The sequence below is a fragment of the Elephas maximus genome, chromosome 22, assembly GCF_024166365.1.
Source record: "Elephas maximus indicus isolate mEleMax1 chromosome 22, mEleMax1 primary haplotype, whole genome shotgun sequence".
NCBI lineage: Eukaryota > Metazoa > Chordata > Mammalia > Proboscidea > Elephantidae > Elephas > Elephas maximus.
The window spans coordinates 7,220,160-7,236,413 of record NC_064840.1 but is presented as its reverse complement, the minus strand read 5'-3'; the positions used below and the strand labels follow the sequence as shown (position 1 = coordinate 7,236,413).

The window sequence follows — 16,254 nt, the reverse complement described above, 5'->3', positions numbered from 1 at the left end:
AAAATCACCTGATTGTATACCATTTCCCTACAAACTCCTGTCTTCCGCAGTGGATTAAGAGCTTCAGAAAGAAGGGGACTTGTCTGTCCCTCAAAACACACTTCCACACACTCACGTGCATACCTCGAGTATACACCTCACACACTCAGATACACACGTGTGCACACACTCAGGAGGGTCTCAGTGCTCCTGCCTGGCTGGTGGGTGTAGGCTTTGACCAGGGAACAGCCCCCCATGGTGTGAGAAGGGGCAGGAAAACTCTGCTGGCCTGAGTCTTGGCCTGGCACCATATCCTAGGATGTCAGGGTCTCCCGTCTTCCTCCTGAGGCCCTGAGGCTCCCGTGAGAGCAGGGGGTTGGCCTTCGAGCTCAGCTAGACATAGAGAAAAAAAGTACCAGGGGCTGTGGTATGTGTGAGCGTATGTGGGACGTGTGGAGGTCTGGGTGAGTGTGAGCGTGTGAAGGTTTGAGTGTGCAGCTGTGACTCTGTGGAACATATGAGTGTGTATGAGTGAGGGTGTGAGCTGAGGTGTGTGCATGCGTGTTACACTGTGTGAGCATGTAAGAGGTGTGAGTACATGCGTATGCACACGTGTGTCAGTAGGTGTGCGCTTACAACTAGAATGTGTTTGAGTGAGTGAATGTGAGAACGTGTACTTTGCGGGGGAAGGAATGTAGTCATCGAGAACATGCTCACAAGCACAAAGAGAAAAAGCCAAGCCCCTCATAATCCCCCACTCAGAGAACCCCTGTCCTGATTAACAAGGAGGCTCTGTAGGACTCAGACACGATATTCATCCCTCGCTGCACTCTGAAGCCTCAGTTTCCCCTCCTGTAATATGGCGATACGAGTACCTAGCTCAAAGGTTTGATGTGGGGATGAAGGGAGATCAGGTGGGTGCTAGACCTGTTAATGCAGGCCTAAGAGACCTCCAGCAGAAAGAAGGTACAGTGGACCAGTGACATTATTTGTGGTCATCTGCCTATACCTGTCAATCTGTTGTACTGTGGTGGGTTGTGTGATGCTGTGATGCTGGGAGCTATGCCACCAACATGTCAAATACCAGCAGGTCCCCTGTGGCGGACAGGTTTCAGCAGAGCTTCCAGACTAACACAGACTAGGAAAAAAGGCCCTGGTGATCTACTTCTGAAAATCAGCTAATGAAAACCCTATGGATCACAACAAAACATTGTCCGATATAGTGCTGGAAGATGAGCCTCCTAGGTTTGAAGGACTCAAAACACCCAGTAACCGCAACAATAGACTTGTACATACCAACGTGGCACAGGACCGGGCCAACAGTTTTATTCTGTTGTACATGGGGTTGCCATGAGAGAGAGCCGACTTGGTGGCAACCAGGGCTCCAAACTGGTTCACTCACAGCTGATGAAGCAAAACCAGAACAGACCCAAATTCTTAAAAGTTGGGTGATTCAGAACCATAACTGGAATGAGAAAAATTATCAGTCAAAGCCCTAGAATGGAAGACTCAGAAGAGGTTAGGGGCAGTGAGCCCTTTCAGGAGCCTGACGCATGAGAATGGATTATTGCCAGGACTGTGGAGAGAGACAGACATTCGAAGCCTCAGTTGGCTGCCATCTCTGAGCAGGGCACCATTGTTTGGCCTCTGCACAAAATCCAACAGGCAAGAGGTCTGGTTGCTGTATAACGCATACCCTGTACTCGTTTTCCAAGAGGGGGGTTAAGTTTCTAGCAGGGCTTTGACCAGTAATTTTTCCCATTCTGGTTATGGTTCTGGCCCACCCCAATTTTAATAATTTAAGTCTGTTCCGGTGTCGCTTCCTTAGACATTACTGGACTGCGGAGAACCAATTTGAAGCCCTGCTGGCAACTAACAAAAACAAAGCTTATCTAGGGTAAGGGCTCGACTCTTGAAGTCCCGAGAGTCTTCCTCCCCTCACGCCCACGCTGCGCTGAGCCATGACAAGAACTCTAGAGCCAGGGGTCAGTCCCAGGGAACACGACCACCTGCCCCACTTGGAGCCGCAGTTTTCCCATCTGAGGACTGGGGCTGCCGTCCGAGCTTCCTTACAGGGCTTTGTAGACCTCGGCGTGGGCGATGCACAGCCGACAATGACGGCTGACCACGCCGCATCCCCGCCCCCCGCACAACTGGCCCCGCCCACACCGCCGGAAGTCACCCTGGACGGAACGTTTTCGCAGAGACGCTCGCGGGGGCTGTCTGCGAAGATGCTGGAGAAATCGTGGCGGAAGCCCCCGGAGTACCGGGCAGGGACCCGGGGTAAATGCTGAACCCACGTTCAGACGCACACAACTGGAGCGCTTACAGCAGCGGGAGGGAGCGAGGTCGGACGCCCCAGGCTCCTGGCCTCCCTTCTCGTGAGATCCGTCGATTCTTCCGAAGCTGAGGGAGGCGACATCCCAGTAAAAGGCCTCGGAGTCCCCAGTCCCTACCTCTCCACGTCCTGTGAATGGGACTCAGTCTACCTGTCTGTAAAGTGGAGCGCTTCATCCCCGCCCCGCGGATGGGGAAACTGTAAGGCAGAACGAGAGGGTCGCGTGCTCTCGGCCGAGGCCGGCGGCCCCACCGCGGCCTGGGAGGACCCTTTCCAGCGCAGACCGTTTTCGGAGGCGCTTCTTGGTTCTTTCGTGCACTCGGGAATTTAAAACGGACCCTTGGCCGCGGCGGGGAGGGGGTGTTGGGGGCGTGTGCGGAAGTGGCCCTACGGAATCCGGCAGGGCCACGCGCGGCGCGTCACCATGGCGACGGCTGGGGCCCCGCGGCGCTTCTGCCGCTGCGCCTGTTTCTGCTCCGAGAACTTGTACGTGGCGCGCTACGGGCTGCACGTGCGCTTCCGGGGCGAGCAGCAGCTGCTCCGGGACTACGGCCCGGTGAGTGGCCGCTCCTGTCCCTCCCGAGGAGTCGGCGTGCGGGCACAGGGGCAGCGGAGGGCACTAGGTCCCCAAAGGTGCTTGCTTTGCCCACGCAGGTGCTCAGATATAACAAGGATCGCTAGTAAGAGTGTCTCCCTGCGGATGTTGGGGGAAAAAGAACGTAAGTGGTAGCACAGGACCTGGCTCATAGCGCTGTGTCAGCACTGTTATTAAGAGCAGGTGGCAGCCCTGCCCTGGGCTGAATGGGGGTCGTCTCATTCGTCCGCATAGGATCCTGGAAGGTCGGGGCTCGCTTTTATTATCCCGATTTTGAGGAGGGGAAATAGGCTCAAGGTCACAGGCTCAGTGGAAGTTTAAAGTCTACCCCCATACTCACTGGCCTTTCCGCTGCCAGATCCTGCGCGACAGAGGCTGCGTCAGCCCCAAGGACTTCCAACAGCTGTTAGCAGAGGTAACGCCCCCACTTCCACCCCGACACACCCAGCCCGGCCTTTCCTTCTTAGATTTCTGTCAGCAGTCCGAAGGTCCCTGGGTCAGGCCTGTCAGTCCCTGATTCCTGAAGGCCTCTTACACCCTCCTCCTCCCGCCCCCTGGTGGTGCAATGGTTAAGCACTGGGCTGCTGACCCAAAGGTTGGCGTTTGCACCCACTCTTCAGCTCCAAGGGAGAAAAGCCTTGGCGATCTGGTCCCGCAAAGATTACCTGTTGCTATCGAGTTTATTCAGACTCATAGTGACCCTACAGGACAGAGCAGAACTGCCCCCATAGGGTTTCCAAAGCTGTCTTTACAGAAGCAGATTGCCACATCTTTGTCCTGAGGAGCACTTGCTGGGTCCCAGCCCCCAACCTTTTGGTTAGAAGCCGAATGCTGAACCACTGCACCACTAGGGATCCTTGCATAAAAATTACAGCCTAAGAAATCTTATGGGGCAGTTCTACTCTGTCACATGGGGTCTTCCTGAATTGGAATCAACCTGATGGCACCTAACCGCCCCCGCCCCCACATTCCCCCCTGCAGCCCACTCCTCCTCCTTCTGAGTCCTGGTACTAGAAGAGAGGAAATGGGAAATGCCGAGTTGTCCATGTCATGCACATGATCTTGTTAACAGCCCTGGGGTACAGGTGCCACTGTCGCAGCCATTTTGGGAGGAACTGAGGCTCAGAGAAGGGGAATCAATCACTTGTTCAGGCTTCACAGCAGGTGGAGCTGAGATTCCAACCAGGCTGCTGGGCTCTTGGGCTCTTCTACCTCTCTGCTTACTTGGGGGTTGGTGGTGGCAGCTTCCCAGGAGGGCCCTCTGCAGCCTCCGGGTTTTGGCCAAGACTCTGTTTCCTCCCTGAGTGGGCTGAGCTGCCTGGGGTGCATGGAGGGGTACTCAATCCCCAGCCAGGCTAAGGCAGGTGCAGCCCAAACTGGGACGACCCCCTTCTAGAGGAAGTCCCCTTCAACTAACAACTTGGTACCTGAAATCAGCCCTGTGGATACAGGAGTGTTGGGTGACGTGGCACCAGCTCTCCTGGGCCGCAGTTTCCTTATCTGTTCAATGGCCTGGGGTGAATGGAGGCCCCACCCAGGTGACAGGGCCCTGTGCCCCGGCAGCTTGAGCAGGAGGTGGAGCGGCGGCGACGGCTGGGGCAGGACTCGGCAGCCAGGAAAGCCCTCATTGCCAGCTCGTACCGCCCGGCGCGGCCCGACATCTACACTTTGCTGCAGGTACCAGGCAGGGAGCTAGGGTGGGCTCCCAAAAGGAGGTGGCAGAGGCATCCAGGCCTGGGAGGCCGCCTGTCCCACAACCGGTGCAATCTGCCTCCAGGATGCGGCTCTGGCCCCGGAGTTCCTGGCCGCGGCTGAGTACAGCGCATCTCCAGGCGCAGACCTCAAGGGCCTTCTCCAGCGGCTGGAGACGCTGTCAGGTGAGGTGGTGCCTTGGCTTCGAGGTCTGGCAGGACTGGGGGCAGCGGCCTTTGATATCAGGGCGTGGGAAACTGGGGTCCCTGTACCCACTCTGCCCCAAAAAGTCAACCAGTGGGAGCCAGAAGGGCTGGTAAAGCAGAGCACCCTGTGCTGGAGGCAAGCACGAACGCATTGATCCTTTCCAGGACTGGTGCAGTGCTTGTGGCAGGTACAAGACAGCCGCCCATTCACGTAGAGTGACTGCAGAGTGTAAGGAACTGTAGACACAGGTTCGGGCAGGTAGAGGGATCAGAGATCCCCTCCACCTGCCCTTGCCTGCTGCTCCCCAGGCTCTTCCCCACTCCAGGTTCACCCTGTCAGCACTGGAAAGTTCCTGAACTTCTCTGGCTCGGTTTCCCTATTTGTAACTCAGGACCCCAAAATCAAACCCATTGCTGTGAATTCTATTCCGACTCATACTGCTCCACAGGGTTTCCAAGGAATGGCTAGTGGATTCGATCTGCCGATCTTTTGGTTAGTACCCAAAGGCTTAATCACTGCGCCACCAGGGCTCCTCTGTAACTCTAATACCACCCAAGTCTGAACGTGTGTTGTGATGATTAACGAAGTTAACATATACAGAGGGTACGGTCCAGGGCCTGGTGTACCCATAGGAAGTGTTCAGCAAGTGTTTCTATTTTTACTATCGGTAGTATTTTAGGTCTGGGGGATACTGCGGGGAGAAAGATGTTCTACTGAAGGACTCAGGGTGCAGCAAAACACCCCCCAGCCTGGGGTACTCCCTTCTTGCCATCTACAATCTGAGCTGTGGGGCTGAGGCTGGGCTATGTGAGGGGGTCACATGCCCTCCATCCTTGGGTGGACATTTGTGGGTGTACCAAGAAATGTTTGCATTGCCCTTCTCAGCTGGCCTCTCCCCACGTGGCCCAGGAGGAAAGGGCAGTCCCTCCCAGGCCTTCCCGTGTGGTAACAGAGGCCTTAAAGGACGTTGCTGAGTTGGGGGACAGATAGGCGGCTCATCAGGGGCGGGGGGGCAGAGAGCCTGGGCTGGTTCTGGGCTCCACTTGGCTCCACTGCCAACCTCTGCGTGTCCCTGTGCTGGTCCCTTCCCCTCCCTGAGCCCCGGGACTTAAATCTGAGCTCTGTTGCTGGCAGGTCAGGAGGCTGGGAAGTGGGCCCCCGTGGGCTCTTGTGGAGCCCAGGGATAAGGAAGGGCACAGCGACAGGCCCCTGACCGCTGAGGCTGGGTCCATGCTGAACGCTCCAAAAATGCTGGTTAACTTAATCATCCCAACAACCTAAGAGATGAGGGTTCGCACCACCCCTATTCTGCATACAAGGGAACTGAGGTTTCGGAAGTGAACAGACACGCCCAGGGTCACACAGCTCAGGAGCGGATGGACACAGGCCGTTCCAACCCCACATCAGAGCTCCCCACCTCCCTGCCCCTGCCCAACCAACTGATTGTCCGTCCCCCCACAGAGGAGAAGCGGATCTACCGGGTGCCAGTGTTCACGGCGTCCTTCTGCCGGGCTCTGCTGGAGGAGCTGGAGCACTTTGAGCAGTCGGACCTGCCCAAGGGAAGACCCAACACCATGAACAACTACGGGGTGGGTGAGGCCTGGCCTGGTGGGCCTGGGTGTCCAGGTCTGTATACTGCAGACCAGCTGCGGGACCCTCTCAGTCCTTGGTGTCCCCATCTGTGAAATGAGATAATGGTAGGATTAGTGTGAAATTGAAAGACTTGATATATACACTCAGCAGCATCTTTGGGACATAGTAAGGGATTTCCCAGTCACACAGGGCGAAGTCCCCAGCCTCCTTGCCAACCCCAGGGGTCCCTCCCCACCAGGTGCTTCTCCACGAGCTAGGTCTGGATGAGCCGCTGGTGACACCACTGCGGGAGCACTTCCTGCAGCCGCTCATGGCCCTGCTGTATCCAGAGTACAGTGGGGGCCCACTTGACAGCCACCGTGCCTTCGTGGTCAAGTACGCACCAGGCCAAGACCGAGAGCTGGGCTGCCACTACGACAACGCCGAGCTCACCCTCAACGTGGCCCTGGGCAAGGCCTTCACAGGGGGCGCCCTGTACTTCGGGGGCCTCTTTCAGGTGAGAGGGTGTGGCCAGGGGGCAGGGCCTGGGCTGCCGTGAGCGTCCAGGCCTGAGCCTTGCTGTCTCCAGGCGCCTGCATCCCTGACGGAGCCCCTGGAAGTGGAACACGTGGTGGGCCAGGGTATCCTGCACCGGGGCGGCCAGCTGCACGGGGCCCGGCCCCTGGGCACAGGAGAGCGCTGGAACCTTGTTGTGTGGCTGCGGGCCTCTGCTGTGCGCAACCGCCTCTGCCCCATGTGCTGCCGTGAGCCCGACCTGGTGGATGACGAGGGCTTTGGTGATGGCTTCACTCGCGAGGAGCCCACCACCGTGGATGTATGCGTGCTGACTTGAGTGTGGTTTGGTCCAGCGAGTCGGGCTTGGTATGGCTGGCAGTGGCTCTGCCCCCTTGGGCTGGGAAGACCAAAATAAACTCTCTGCAGCCCATGGCACTGGGTTTCACAAGAGAAGCAGGCTTCTGGGTCATTCATTCAGTAGATGGGCTCTTAGATGGAGCCTGAGATGGAAAGTGTTTCCTGACAGAGAGGAGAGAGTAGGGAAAGGGGCTAGGCCAAGGTGTGGTTTCCATGCAGTCTGGCCTTGGCCTGATCCTGAGGGGAGCTCTGGAGTATGACCAGGACCACAGTCTCCCCCTGAGGCAAGGGGGCCTCTTTTGCACCCCTAGTATCAGTTATTGACTATGAGAGGGGGAAGTCAGTAATCTCTCAGACATTCATGTCCAGAGCAAGATGGCTCCCAATGGCCAAGGACGCCTCCAGAGGAGAGTGCCGTGGACACCAAAGCCACGATGTGTGTGTGCTTGCATCAGTAGCATTTACTAGATGATTATTGAGAGCTTATTATAGAGGGGCTAAGAGCAGGGACTGCCAAGGTTCAAGTCCTCGTTCTGCCACTTCCAGCTGTGTGACTCTGGGTAAGCCACTTAATCTTTTTGTGCCTTAGTTTCTTTCTCTGGAAGGTACCTGTCTTCTAGAGCTGTTGTGAGTGTCACACAAACCGACCTTTGTAAAGTGCACCTGAACAGTTTTCTGCATTTGCTGCCGTCATTATTATTATTGAAGAGTTTGCAACATGGTCGTCCCAACACTGGATGAGGCCCACAGCTGTTTTCTCCTGTATTTCTGGCTTCCTTGTTTTTTTTTTTGGGAATAGTGGAAGATCTAAAAACACCAGCCCACACGGCACAGATCAGCTGGAGCCCAGTTTCAGCTGCCCTGTGGTCCACTCCTTCACACCGGTTCCCCCCTCATTTATTGTCATGCTCTCTCTGGCCCTTGTAGACATTTGATTTTGTGACCCCTGTGTTACAGGAGGTGGGGTGGAGACACAGGAATGACAAGGGAGTCCCAGCCCCGGAACCCGCAGTCTGATGGGGTGGACAGGTCCGCCGACCACGCAGGGAGGAAAGCGGAGCGCAATAGGGTGCCCTTCCCTGGGGCACCAGGAGACGGGGTGCTGAGGGTGCGCGACAGAAGGGGGTCCAGCGAGGGCAAAAACAGAGGTGAATGGGCGCGAGAGCGCGGGACTAGCGCCAGGCCGGAGAGCGCGGCCTCCTCTCTGCAGGAAACTGCGCGAGCAGGCGCGGGCACAGCCTCGCAGCGCTGGAGGCGGGATCCTGGGTCCTCTGCTCTTCTTGGCGGGAGGCGGCCGCGCCAGACTCGTTTCTTGGGCTACCTCGCAGGCTGAACCTGCAGCGTCGGAACTAAACATAGCAGGGCGTGGCTTCCCCGCCGGGCCACCTCCCGACTGGACCGTCTTCCGGCCCACTGCCCTGGGCCGGAAACGAGCTCGCTGCCGCTTCCTCACACGAAGGCGGGGTGTGGGGCTGGCTGTCGGGCCCAATGGGCGGCTGAGTTGGTAACGGAGTAGCCCCGGGAACTCTCCGCAAGGCCGCGAGGCTGCGGAAGGCGCGGGGGTGGAGGACAGGATCGCACGAATTAGAACTAAACACTCCTCATCTCGCGGCGGAGGGTCGCCGCCGGCTCCCAGGGCGCCAGTAGGGTGCGCAGGCGCGGAGCCTCCGGGTGGGGGCGCGTCCTTAAAGGGGCAGCACCCAAGGGGCGGGAGGCGGGCGGAGAACCCGGGGTCTCCAAGGGTGGGATGGGTGGGGGCCGCGCGGTTGCCGCGATCCCCGGCCCGGGGCGGTGAAGAGCCCAGGGAGGGGTGCTGGGCGCCCGAGTAGAGCTGCTCTCGGAGCCTCAGATCACGCACGTCGCTCCGCATCTCCAGCACGAGGCGCTATGGCCCACGTCGGCTCTCGCAAGCGCTCGAGGAGTCGGAGCAGGTCCCGGGGGCGAGGGGCGGAAAAAAGAAGGCAGAAGCGCAGCAAGGACTCCCCGAGGAGCTGCTCGGCCTCTAGATCCCAAGGCCGCAAGGCCAGCACCGCCCCCGGGGCAGAGGGTGAGGACCGGAGGGGCTGGAAGGGGGCTTGCAGTCGCTTCACCGGAGAGAGTTGTAGGTAGCTGGGCCGGCTTCCCGGGACTGGCTGTGTTGAAAGTGGCTGTCAGCAGTAGGCGGGGGCATAAAGGGAAGAATGTGGGTTGAAGAGAGCCTGTAACTAGGCCTTCTGTGCAGCTGGGCCAGAGGTGTGGGTGCTGGCTGCCTGCTCCTGGGCAGACAGTGACCTCTTAGAACCCAGAGGGTGCCTCTGATCCCTGCTCTGCAAAGCCTTGCCAGGCAGGTGTCAGCCCCAGGTAGTCCGCCAGAGCCTGCCACAGGCCAGAGCCAGGGGATGAAGGTTTTCTTCTTCCCTTCCTGGCCTCCCAGCTTCACCTTCTCCCTGCATCACAGAGAGAAGCAAGCACAAGGCCCGGAGGAAACCACGATCCAGCTCCTCCTCCTCTTCTTCCAGTTCTTCTAGCTCCTCTTCCTCCTCCTCGTCCTCTTCCTCTTCCTCCAGCGATGGCCGGAAGAAACGACGGAAGCACAAAGACAAGAAGAGGAAAAAGAAAAAGAGAAGGAAGAAGAAACTGAAGAAGAAAGACAAAGAGAAGGCTAAGGTGCAGCAGGCTGAAGCCCTGCCCGGACCCTCGTTGGACCAGTGGCACCGAGCAGCTGCAGAGGAAGAGGATGGCCCAGGTACCCTGCTGCACTGAAACGAGGGAGGGGTCCCTTCCTGAGGCCTGCCTGCCACCTCCCTGCCATCTCCCCTTGCAGTCCTGACGGATGAGCAGAAGTCCCGTATCCAAGCCATGAAGCCCATGACCAAGGAGGAGTGGGATGCCCGGCAGAGTGTCATCCGCAAGGTTGTGGACCCTGAGACGGGACGCACCAGGTGGGGATTGCTGGGTGCAGCCTGATCCGCGGTTGCTGCCTCTGGGAGTGTTGGCCTGAGACGTAGAGTTCAGGAGGAGGGGCTGTGACTGCTGTTGAAGGTCCATGTTAGTGCCGTACTGTGCACTGCCCAGAATAGGCAGTTGCCTGGAAGAACCTCAAGGAAGCTCTTAAAAGAGTCCTTGTCAGCCAGACTGTCAGCAGAGAATTGGCCAGGCCGAGCTTTTTCCTGCTGCCTCTATCTTCCTCCCAAGCGTGGGCAGGAGAGAGGGTTGGGAATGCCCAGGCTCTGCCTGCTCGAGGTTGGTGGGACCACTCTGCTGCCCTGGCATTCGAGGCTTGGGGACCGCTGCTGAGTGCACCCCTATTCCTTCCTGCCCTCCAGGCTCATTAAGGGAGACGGCGAGGTCTTGGAGGAAATCGTAACCAAAGAGCGACACAGAGAGATCAACAAGGTTGGTATCACTCCTTTGCCCCATCACCCACATCAGCTTCGTTTTTCATGTCTTTCTTCCTGCCCATGTGCTTCTTCCCCAGCAAGCCACCCGAGGGGATGGTCTGGCTTTCCAGATGCGAGCTGGGCTGCTGCCATGAGGGCCCCGGCTGGCCAAGGCCTGGGATAGTGTTGGTGGCAGGGCCCAGAGGCAAGCCGCAGGGTGGCTGGCAGGCCACCTAGTGGGTGCCATTTGCCTTCTCTTCTGTGGATTGGTCTCTGGCCTGGCCCAGCCTCCTCTCCAATGCAGGGGTCACTGGCCTCATGAGCACCTCTCCCGTAACTCCTGAAAAAGCTCCAGTTTCCAGATAATAAACTTGCTTTGCTTGTGGATTTCCTGCTCTCTTGCTTTTTGTGCTGAAGGGAAGGGGACTGTGCTGCCCCACTTCAAGGGGAAAAACAAGGGTTCCAAGAGTTTTAGGGGAGCTGGAGTGCCGCCTGGTGGTGGTGAACCATGAGCACAGGTCAGAGTGGCCACATTTATTCTGCTCATCCTCATGTCAACCACCCGTGGTTCAGCCCGGGAGACCCAGCTTAGTCTCAAAGGCAGGCTGGAGTAAGGTGGTTTTTCCTGCTCTGTGTGTGCCGCAGGTGACAAGAGTTAAGAGGTCAGGCACTGCAGCCAGGCAACTTGGAAGAAGCCAGGCTGCACACTATTAGCTGTGCCCTCTGTAAAACGGAGGGGGTAACAGTACCCATCCTACTGGGTTGCTGTGGGACTGACCCAAGTTAACACATGGAGACAGGCTGGAAGAGGGCCAGGCCCAGAGCAAGCCCATCATGTGTGTATTGGTATTATCCTAAGTGTAGTTCATATTGTTCACAGGCTGTGCCCACATTTCCGCCCCTACCCCCAGCCCCATGCTCTGTGGCTGCCGCTCAGTAAAGACACCCAGAAGGAAGCCTTCCTGCTTCTTTAATTGGTGTAACATACAATGACACTACGCAGAGCACACGCAGGCCTGATGGTGCAAGGACAGCCAGGGTGGGCGGGGTGAGGCAGGACACGGCTCACACACTGGCCCAGAGATACAGATGGCACAGGGACAGACAGGAGGGGCGGAGACGTGAAGACAAGCCAGGAGGGGCGGGTGGGGGCCTCTGCTGAGTCGCACTTTAGAAATGAAAGGCAGGTGGTGGGGTCCGGGGGCGCGGGCTGGGGCTCCATCTTGGGTCTGGGGGAGGGGGTAAGGCTTCTACTCTAACAGGCCTGGGCAGGTGGCAGTCAGCAGAGGCCCGCTTCACCCTTTGGTTATGACTCGTCAGGCCTGAGCACGGTGGCTCAGTACCCAACGCTGTAAACATTTTTGGTATTTTTAGAGGACTCTGCCCTCCCTCTCTTGGTTTCTGAAAAAACGGGTGCTTCCTCAGGAGAATGTGCCACAAGGCGGAAAGCAGGCCTGGATACAGATCATGGCGGCCAGGGTGTGCTGCCCATCTGGCCATCTATGGCTGCGGGCTGCTGGGAGAGGCCCAGGGGACTATTGCTGTTGTCCTTGGCATGGCTGTTGGGCAGGCAGGCAGGGTTGGGAGCCGCGTGGGGCAGCCGCTGTCCCAGGGGCAAGGCCAAACCCCTGACCACCTGGCCCCCTGGGCCAGGAGGCCCCCCGGCCTTTATTGCAGGTGGGCCCAAGACTCTCTTCCAGGTGCTTCTCCAGATAGCTGGTCACCTAGGCAGGAGGCAAGACAGGGTGACATGGGACCGATAAGAAGGAGGCACTGGCCACAGGGGCCCGTCGCGGGGCTGTGATTGTCGGGCCAAGCTAGTTCCCGCTGGGGAGCAGAGGGGAGTCAGATACTGCATTTCTGCTGCAACAGTTACATTAAAACTTGGTCCATAAAAGCGTCTTTGCTTTATACATGACACCCAAAACGACAAAAAGCTACATCTTAAATATGAATAAACCCTGAAGGTTCCATCCCTCCAGACATTTTTCTCTGCACAAAATAAATAGCTTTCACTCTGTGGAGACCCACTTTGGCGGAACATTTACACCACCCCTACGGCTGTACATATCTACACACGGGAAAATGGGAACTCCATCCGTGCACCTCCATGGCCCAGCCCACAGTCCTCCGGCCCCGTCCTCACTGGAGGCAGCTTCTCAGGGACTGAACCTGGCCACTGGGCAGCTGGCTGAGGCCGGGTGGCCTCCCGCACATGGACGTAGGTGGAGACAGGTGCGCAAATGGAGAAGCAGAGGGCCGCCGGGACGGGTGCCCAGGCCCAGCAAGCAGAGCAGGGTCCTTCTCCAGGTGGGAGACAAGTCGCGGCTGCCGCCCTCATTAAGCTAATGAAGCGAGTTGTGGCTTCTTAGATTCGGCATCAAAACGGAATTGGCATTAAAAAAAACCTAAGTGTGTCCCCCCACACCCGAGTAGAAATTCAGTGCTTCACAGGGGCCGAGAAGGCCGGGAGCCACGCCCCCGCGTGCAGGGCGGGGCCCACCGGGCTGGGGACCCCAACCCTACGGGTCTCCGTCACAGTGCTGGGTGTTCTCACGTGGAGGGGCTGCGCTCGGTAAGGAAAGTTAAGAAAAGGAAGCAGCCAAGGTTTGCTTGTTTAAAAAAACCTCATAGAAATCAGAGTTGAGAAGTAGAAAGGCGTAGAAACGCGGGCAGGGCCGCGGCGTGGGGCCTTGGTGGACGGCGGCTCCGCACCGCGGGGGCAGGTGGGCACCAGCTCGGGCTCCGGGCCTCGCGGGCCCGCGGGCGGACGGGCAGCAGAAACCAGGATCCGGCCTCCTGCCTGCTGCGCGGGGCTCTGCGCCCTGCATTCTCCCGGCTCACAGTCCCGCATCGCCAACTCGGGGGCTCGTGCACATCCTTGCGTCTGCGCCGTGGGCGGCGCCCGGGCTCCGCGCTCCGCAGTCAGTGCGAAACCGGTGACGTCGGCCAGTCGAGTAACTCCAGGGCACAGGGAGCGGCGACATCCCGCGGGCGCTGCTGCCACGTGGGCGCGGACCCGGGGACCGGCGGCGGACGCCCGAAGTCGATGCAGGGTGCGTGTCTCCGTGGCCGAGCTGGGACCCGTCCTATCCCAAGACCTGACGCAGGGCGGCGGAGGCCAGTGTCCCCGCCGGCCGGGACAAGCCCCCAGGCTGCCCCCCCAGCGACTGCCCTGTAACCCGGCCGGGCCTCCCAGCTGGGCGGTGCCTGGCCCTAGCACCATGGAGACCACGCGGCTCGCGGACGCCCTACTTGGGGCAGGAGGGCGCACCCGGCTCCAGCCGGCTGGCCACCGCGCGGCCCCAGCAGCCGGCGGCCACGCTCACGCTGCGCTGGTCGCGCTGGTCGCGCTGGTCGCGCTCGCTGTCCACCTGGCTCTGTGTCCGCTCGTGCCGGAGGCCGGCCCCGCCCGGCTGCGCCGAGATGGTGCGGAGCAGGTGGTTCCGGGAACGCAGGAAGTCGCCCTGGCCCGGCAGGCCGAAGCTGCCCTTGCGAAGCGCCATGCGCGTGGCCGCGTTGCGGGCCGGCCGCGCCCGGTGGTTGTACTTGAGCTGCGCCAGGTGGGCCGCGTAGCCGTCCGTGATGAACTGCGGGTGCGGTGACAAGGACAGGCCGTCAGGGGCGCCTGGCTGGGCCCTCTCGCCCCACTTCCCTGCCTCCCCTTCCCCACCTGGCACTGGTGCTGCAGCTTCTTGGTGGGACGCCCCACTATGTAGATCTGCATGGGGGACAGGCTGATGGCGCTGTAGACCGCCACGTCCTTGGTGGAGCCGTAGGCCGCGTGCACGCGCAGGTGCAGCTGTGGGCAGGAGTGAGTGGGCTCAGGCCGGCCTTCCAGTCCCCGCCTCCCCCCAAGCCCCACGCGGGCCGCACCCACCTCCGAAATGAGCAGCTTCAGGAAGTTGGTCTTGTGCCGAAGTGGGTCGTGCACCAGGCCATCACAGAAGGACACCACGCCGTGGGGGAAGTTGTGCTGGGCCAGCCAGGCCACCACTCGCTGCTTCTGCATGTCCGGCCGGCCCGTCACATATATGATGAGGTAGCCCAGGTCCTGCCAGTGCCTGCAGGCAGGGCACGCTAGCTTCCATGCGGCCCCTCCTCCCTCTGGCCTCTCTGTCTGCCCTCATGCCCCCTGTGAGCCACTGAACAGTGTGGCTCTGACCAGACTCAGCCAATCATGATAACAGCAGAGGTGATGACAGTGACAAGGACTGCAGCTGACCGTTCATGGGCTCACACAGTGCCAGGCAGTGTTCTAGAAGCTCTGTGCCTCTTAGCCTACTGAATCCTCATACACACCCTGTGCAGCTAGCCTAACTGGTCCCGTCATCAGCCAGCTTTACAGATGAGGGTGGGGAACCCAGGAGGTTAACTAACCAGCCCGAGGTCACACAGCTAAGTGGTGAAATAAGTCCTCAAGACCCAGGGTCCCTGCCTGAGGTCCCCCTGCTGTTTCCGGGAAAGTCCCAACACTCCGCACCCAGGCCCCCAGGAGCCCTGGCTCACACCCACCCCGGCCCTTGTGGTCCCATTTCAACTCACCGCACCACATCCACAGCCCCGGCCCGCACCTTGGGGTCACTGCCCATGATGGAGACGCTGGCGGCAAAGGAGCCGTCAATGCTGAAGACCACAAACTCCGTGCCCTTAGGCAGCACGGTGATGTAGCTGTCGGCAAACGTGTGGTCCCCCCTGTGGGGGGTAGGGGAGCTTGTTAGGACCACCAAAGCCTGGCTTCCGCCCCTGGAGGCCACCCTGCTTGCCCACCGTGGGTGCTGCCCACCCGAGGGTACCTGACGACCATCTTGATGGGGTAGACACCCACACCCAGGCGGTGGGTCTCGGGGAGGGTGTAGGAGACACGCCCACTGCTGTTGGTCACCAGCGTGTCCAGGTATAGCCACTCGCCTGAGGGCGGCTGTGTCATGATGTGCACATCCACCTGGGACCAGGCATACCATCACCAGCAGCCCAGGCCCCTGGCTGCCCTGTGCCCTGGCCACTCCACACCCCCTTTGGAGGTTCCCGGTGTCCTTACCTTCTCTCCGGTCAGGGTGACCATGTCCAGAGGCCCATACATGAACCGGCCAGTCAGGACCTGCGGGCCGTCCTCATTGGCCACAGCATCATTGATCCGGTGATTGGCTGTCACGTTCTGAGGGAGGGAAGCAAGGTTGGGGCAGAGTGGGCAGCTGCTAGGGCCTCCCGTGGTCTTAAAGCCAAGCGGCCAGGTCCAAGTCCAGCTCTGCCAACCTGGCCATGTGGCCTCAGGGAAAAGAGGAAGGCTTGCTGCACTTCCCGGTCTGTAAAATGGGGTGACAACTCCAGCCCCACAGACACGTGAGGATTAAACATGCTGTGCTGTTTCTGAGACTCAGTTTCCTCATCTGTAAAATGGGGCTTTAGTGGGTCCCCCACAGGCTGCTTACGAAGCCTGGTGCCCGGGGCCCCCTCACCCGCAGCTTCACATGGGTCCTCTTGCGTTGCCACTTCTCCCTTGGCTTGGAGGGGGTGAACACCGACACCTCCTTGCCATCCAGCTCCAAGACGCTGGAACTGTCATGCCGCATGACCTGGAGGGGGACCAGAAGGCCAGGGCTGCTGCAGCAGACTTGAGGGGGCAAGCCTGGCAGCAT

At 59.4% G+C, this 16,254-nt stretch overlaps 3 protein-coding genes across 14 annotated transcripts in view; 2 read left to right on the top strand and 1 right to left on the bottom strand.

Moving 5' to 3' along the window:
- Window positions 1-2,645: 2,645 nt before the first annotated feature.
- OGFOD2 (2-oxoglutarate and iron dependent oxygenase domain containing 2) lies at window positions 2,646-8,413 on the top strand. Its single transcript, XM_049866454.1, has 7 exons — window positions 2,646-2,873; window positions 3,271-3,327; window positions 4,476-4,589; window positions 4,690-4,789; window positions 6,273-6,400; window positions 6,643-6,900; window positions 6,973-8,413. Exons 1-7 carry the CDS (start codon window positions 2,742-2,744, stop codon window positions 7,234-7,236), a joined length of 1,053 nt encoding a protein of 350 aa, XP_049722411.1. The 5' UTR covers window positions 2,646-2,741; the 3' UTR covers window positions 7,237-8,413.
- A 276-nt stretch (window positions 8,414-8,689) lies between these two features.
- ARL6IP4 (ADP ribosylation factor like GTPase 6 interacting protein 4) lies at window positions 8,690-11,002 on the top strand. 2 transcript variants are annotated; one of them, XM_049866455.1, is made up of 6 exons: window positions 8,690-8,904; window positions 9,133-9,303; window positions 9,694-9,981; window positions 10,060-10,177; window positions 10,562-10,631; window positions 10,714-11,002. In XM_049866455.1, the coding sequence occupies exons 2-6, from the start codon at window positions 9,144-9,146 to the stop codon at window positions 10,768-10,770; spliced, it is 693 nt and encodes a 230-aa protein (XP_049722412.1). In that variant the 5' UTR covers window positions 8,690-8,904; window positions 9,133-9,143; the 3' UTR covers window positions 10,771-11,002. The 2 variants fall into 2 exon arrangements, with proteins under 2 accessions (XP_049722412.1, XP_049722413.1); XM_049866456.1 differs by lacking the exon at window positions 8,690-8,904 and having other exon boundaries at window positions 9,011-9,303.
- A 2,864-nt stretch (window positions 11,003-13,866) lies between these two features.
- The window catches only part of PITPNM2 (phosphatidylinositol transfer protein membrane associated 2), a 144,417-nt gene continuing 142,029 nt past the window's right edge, over window positions 13,867-16,254 (bottom strand). For all 11 annotated transcript variants that reach the window (XM_049865254.1, XM_049865264.1, XM_049865263.1 and 8 more), the window contains 7 exons: window positions 16,075-16,191; window positions 15,657-15,773; window positions 15,412-15,560; window positions 15,161-15,310; window positions 14,496-14,679; window positions 14,289-14,417; window positions 13,867-14,205 (listed from right to left, as the gene is read on the bottom strand). In XM_049865254.1, the coding sequence (XP_049721211.1) occupies window positions 13,867-14,205; window positions 14,289-14,417; window positions 14,496-14,679; window positions 15,161-15,310; window positions 15,412-15,560; window positions 15,657-15,773; window positions 16,075-16,191 (1,185 nt within the window). The remainder of the gene's footprint in view (window positions 14,206-14,288; window positions 14,418-14,495; window positions 14,680-15,160; window positions 15,311-15,411; window positions 15,561-15,656; window positions 15,774-16,074; window positions 16,192-16,254) is intronic.

Coding starts and splice junctions, on each gene's coding strand:
- OGFOD2 (XM_049866454.1), top strand. CDS start 2,742: ATGGCGACGGCTGGGGCCCCGCGGCGCTTCTGCCGCTGCGCCTGTTTC. Junction 4,790..6,272: donor GCGGCTGGAGACGCTGTCAG/GTGAGGTGGTGC, acceptor GTCCCCCCACAG/AGGAGAAGCGGATCTACCGG. Junction 6,401..6,642: donor ACACCATGAACAACTACGGG/GTGGGTGAGGCC, acceptor CCTCCCCACCAG/GTGCTTCTCCACGAGCTAGG.
- ARL6IP4 (XM_049866455.1), top strand. CDS start 9,144: ATGGCCCACGTCGGCTCTCGCAAGCGCTCGAGGAGTCGGAGCAGGTCC. Junction 9,304..9,693: donor CACCGCCCCCGGGGCAGAGG/GTGAGGACCGGA, acceptor CCTGCATCACAG/AGAGAAGCAAGCACAAGGCC. Junction 10,632..10,713: donor GACACAGAGAGATCAACAAG/GTTGGTATCACT, acceptor CTTCTTCCCCAG/CAAGCCACCCGAGGGGATGG.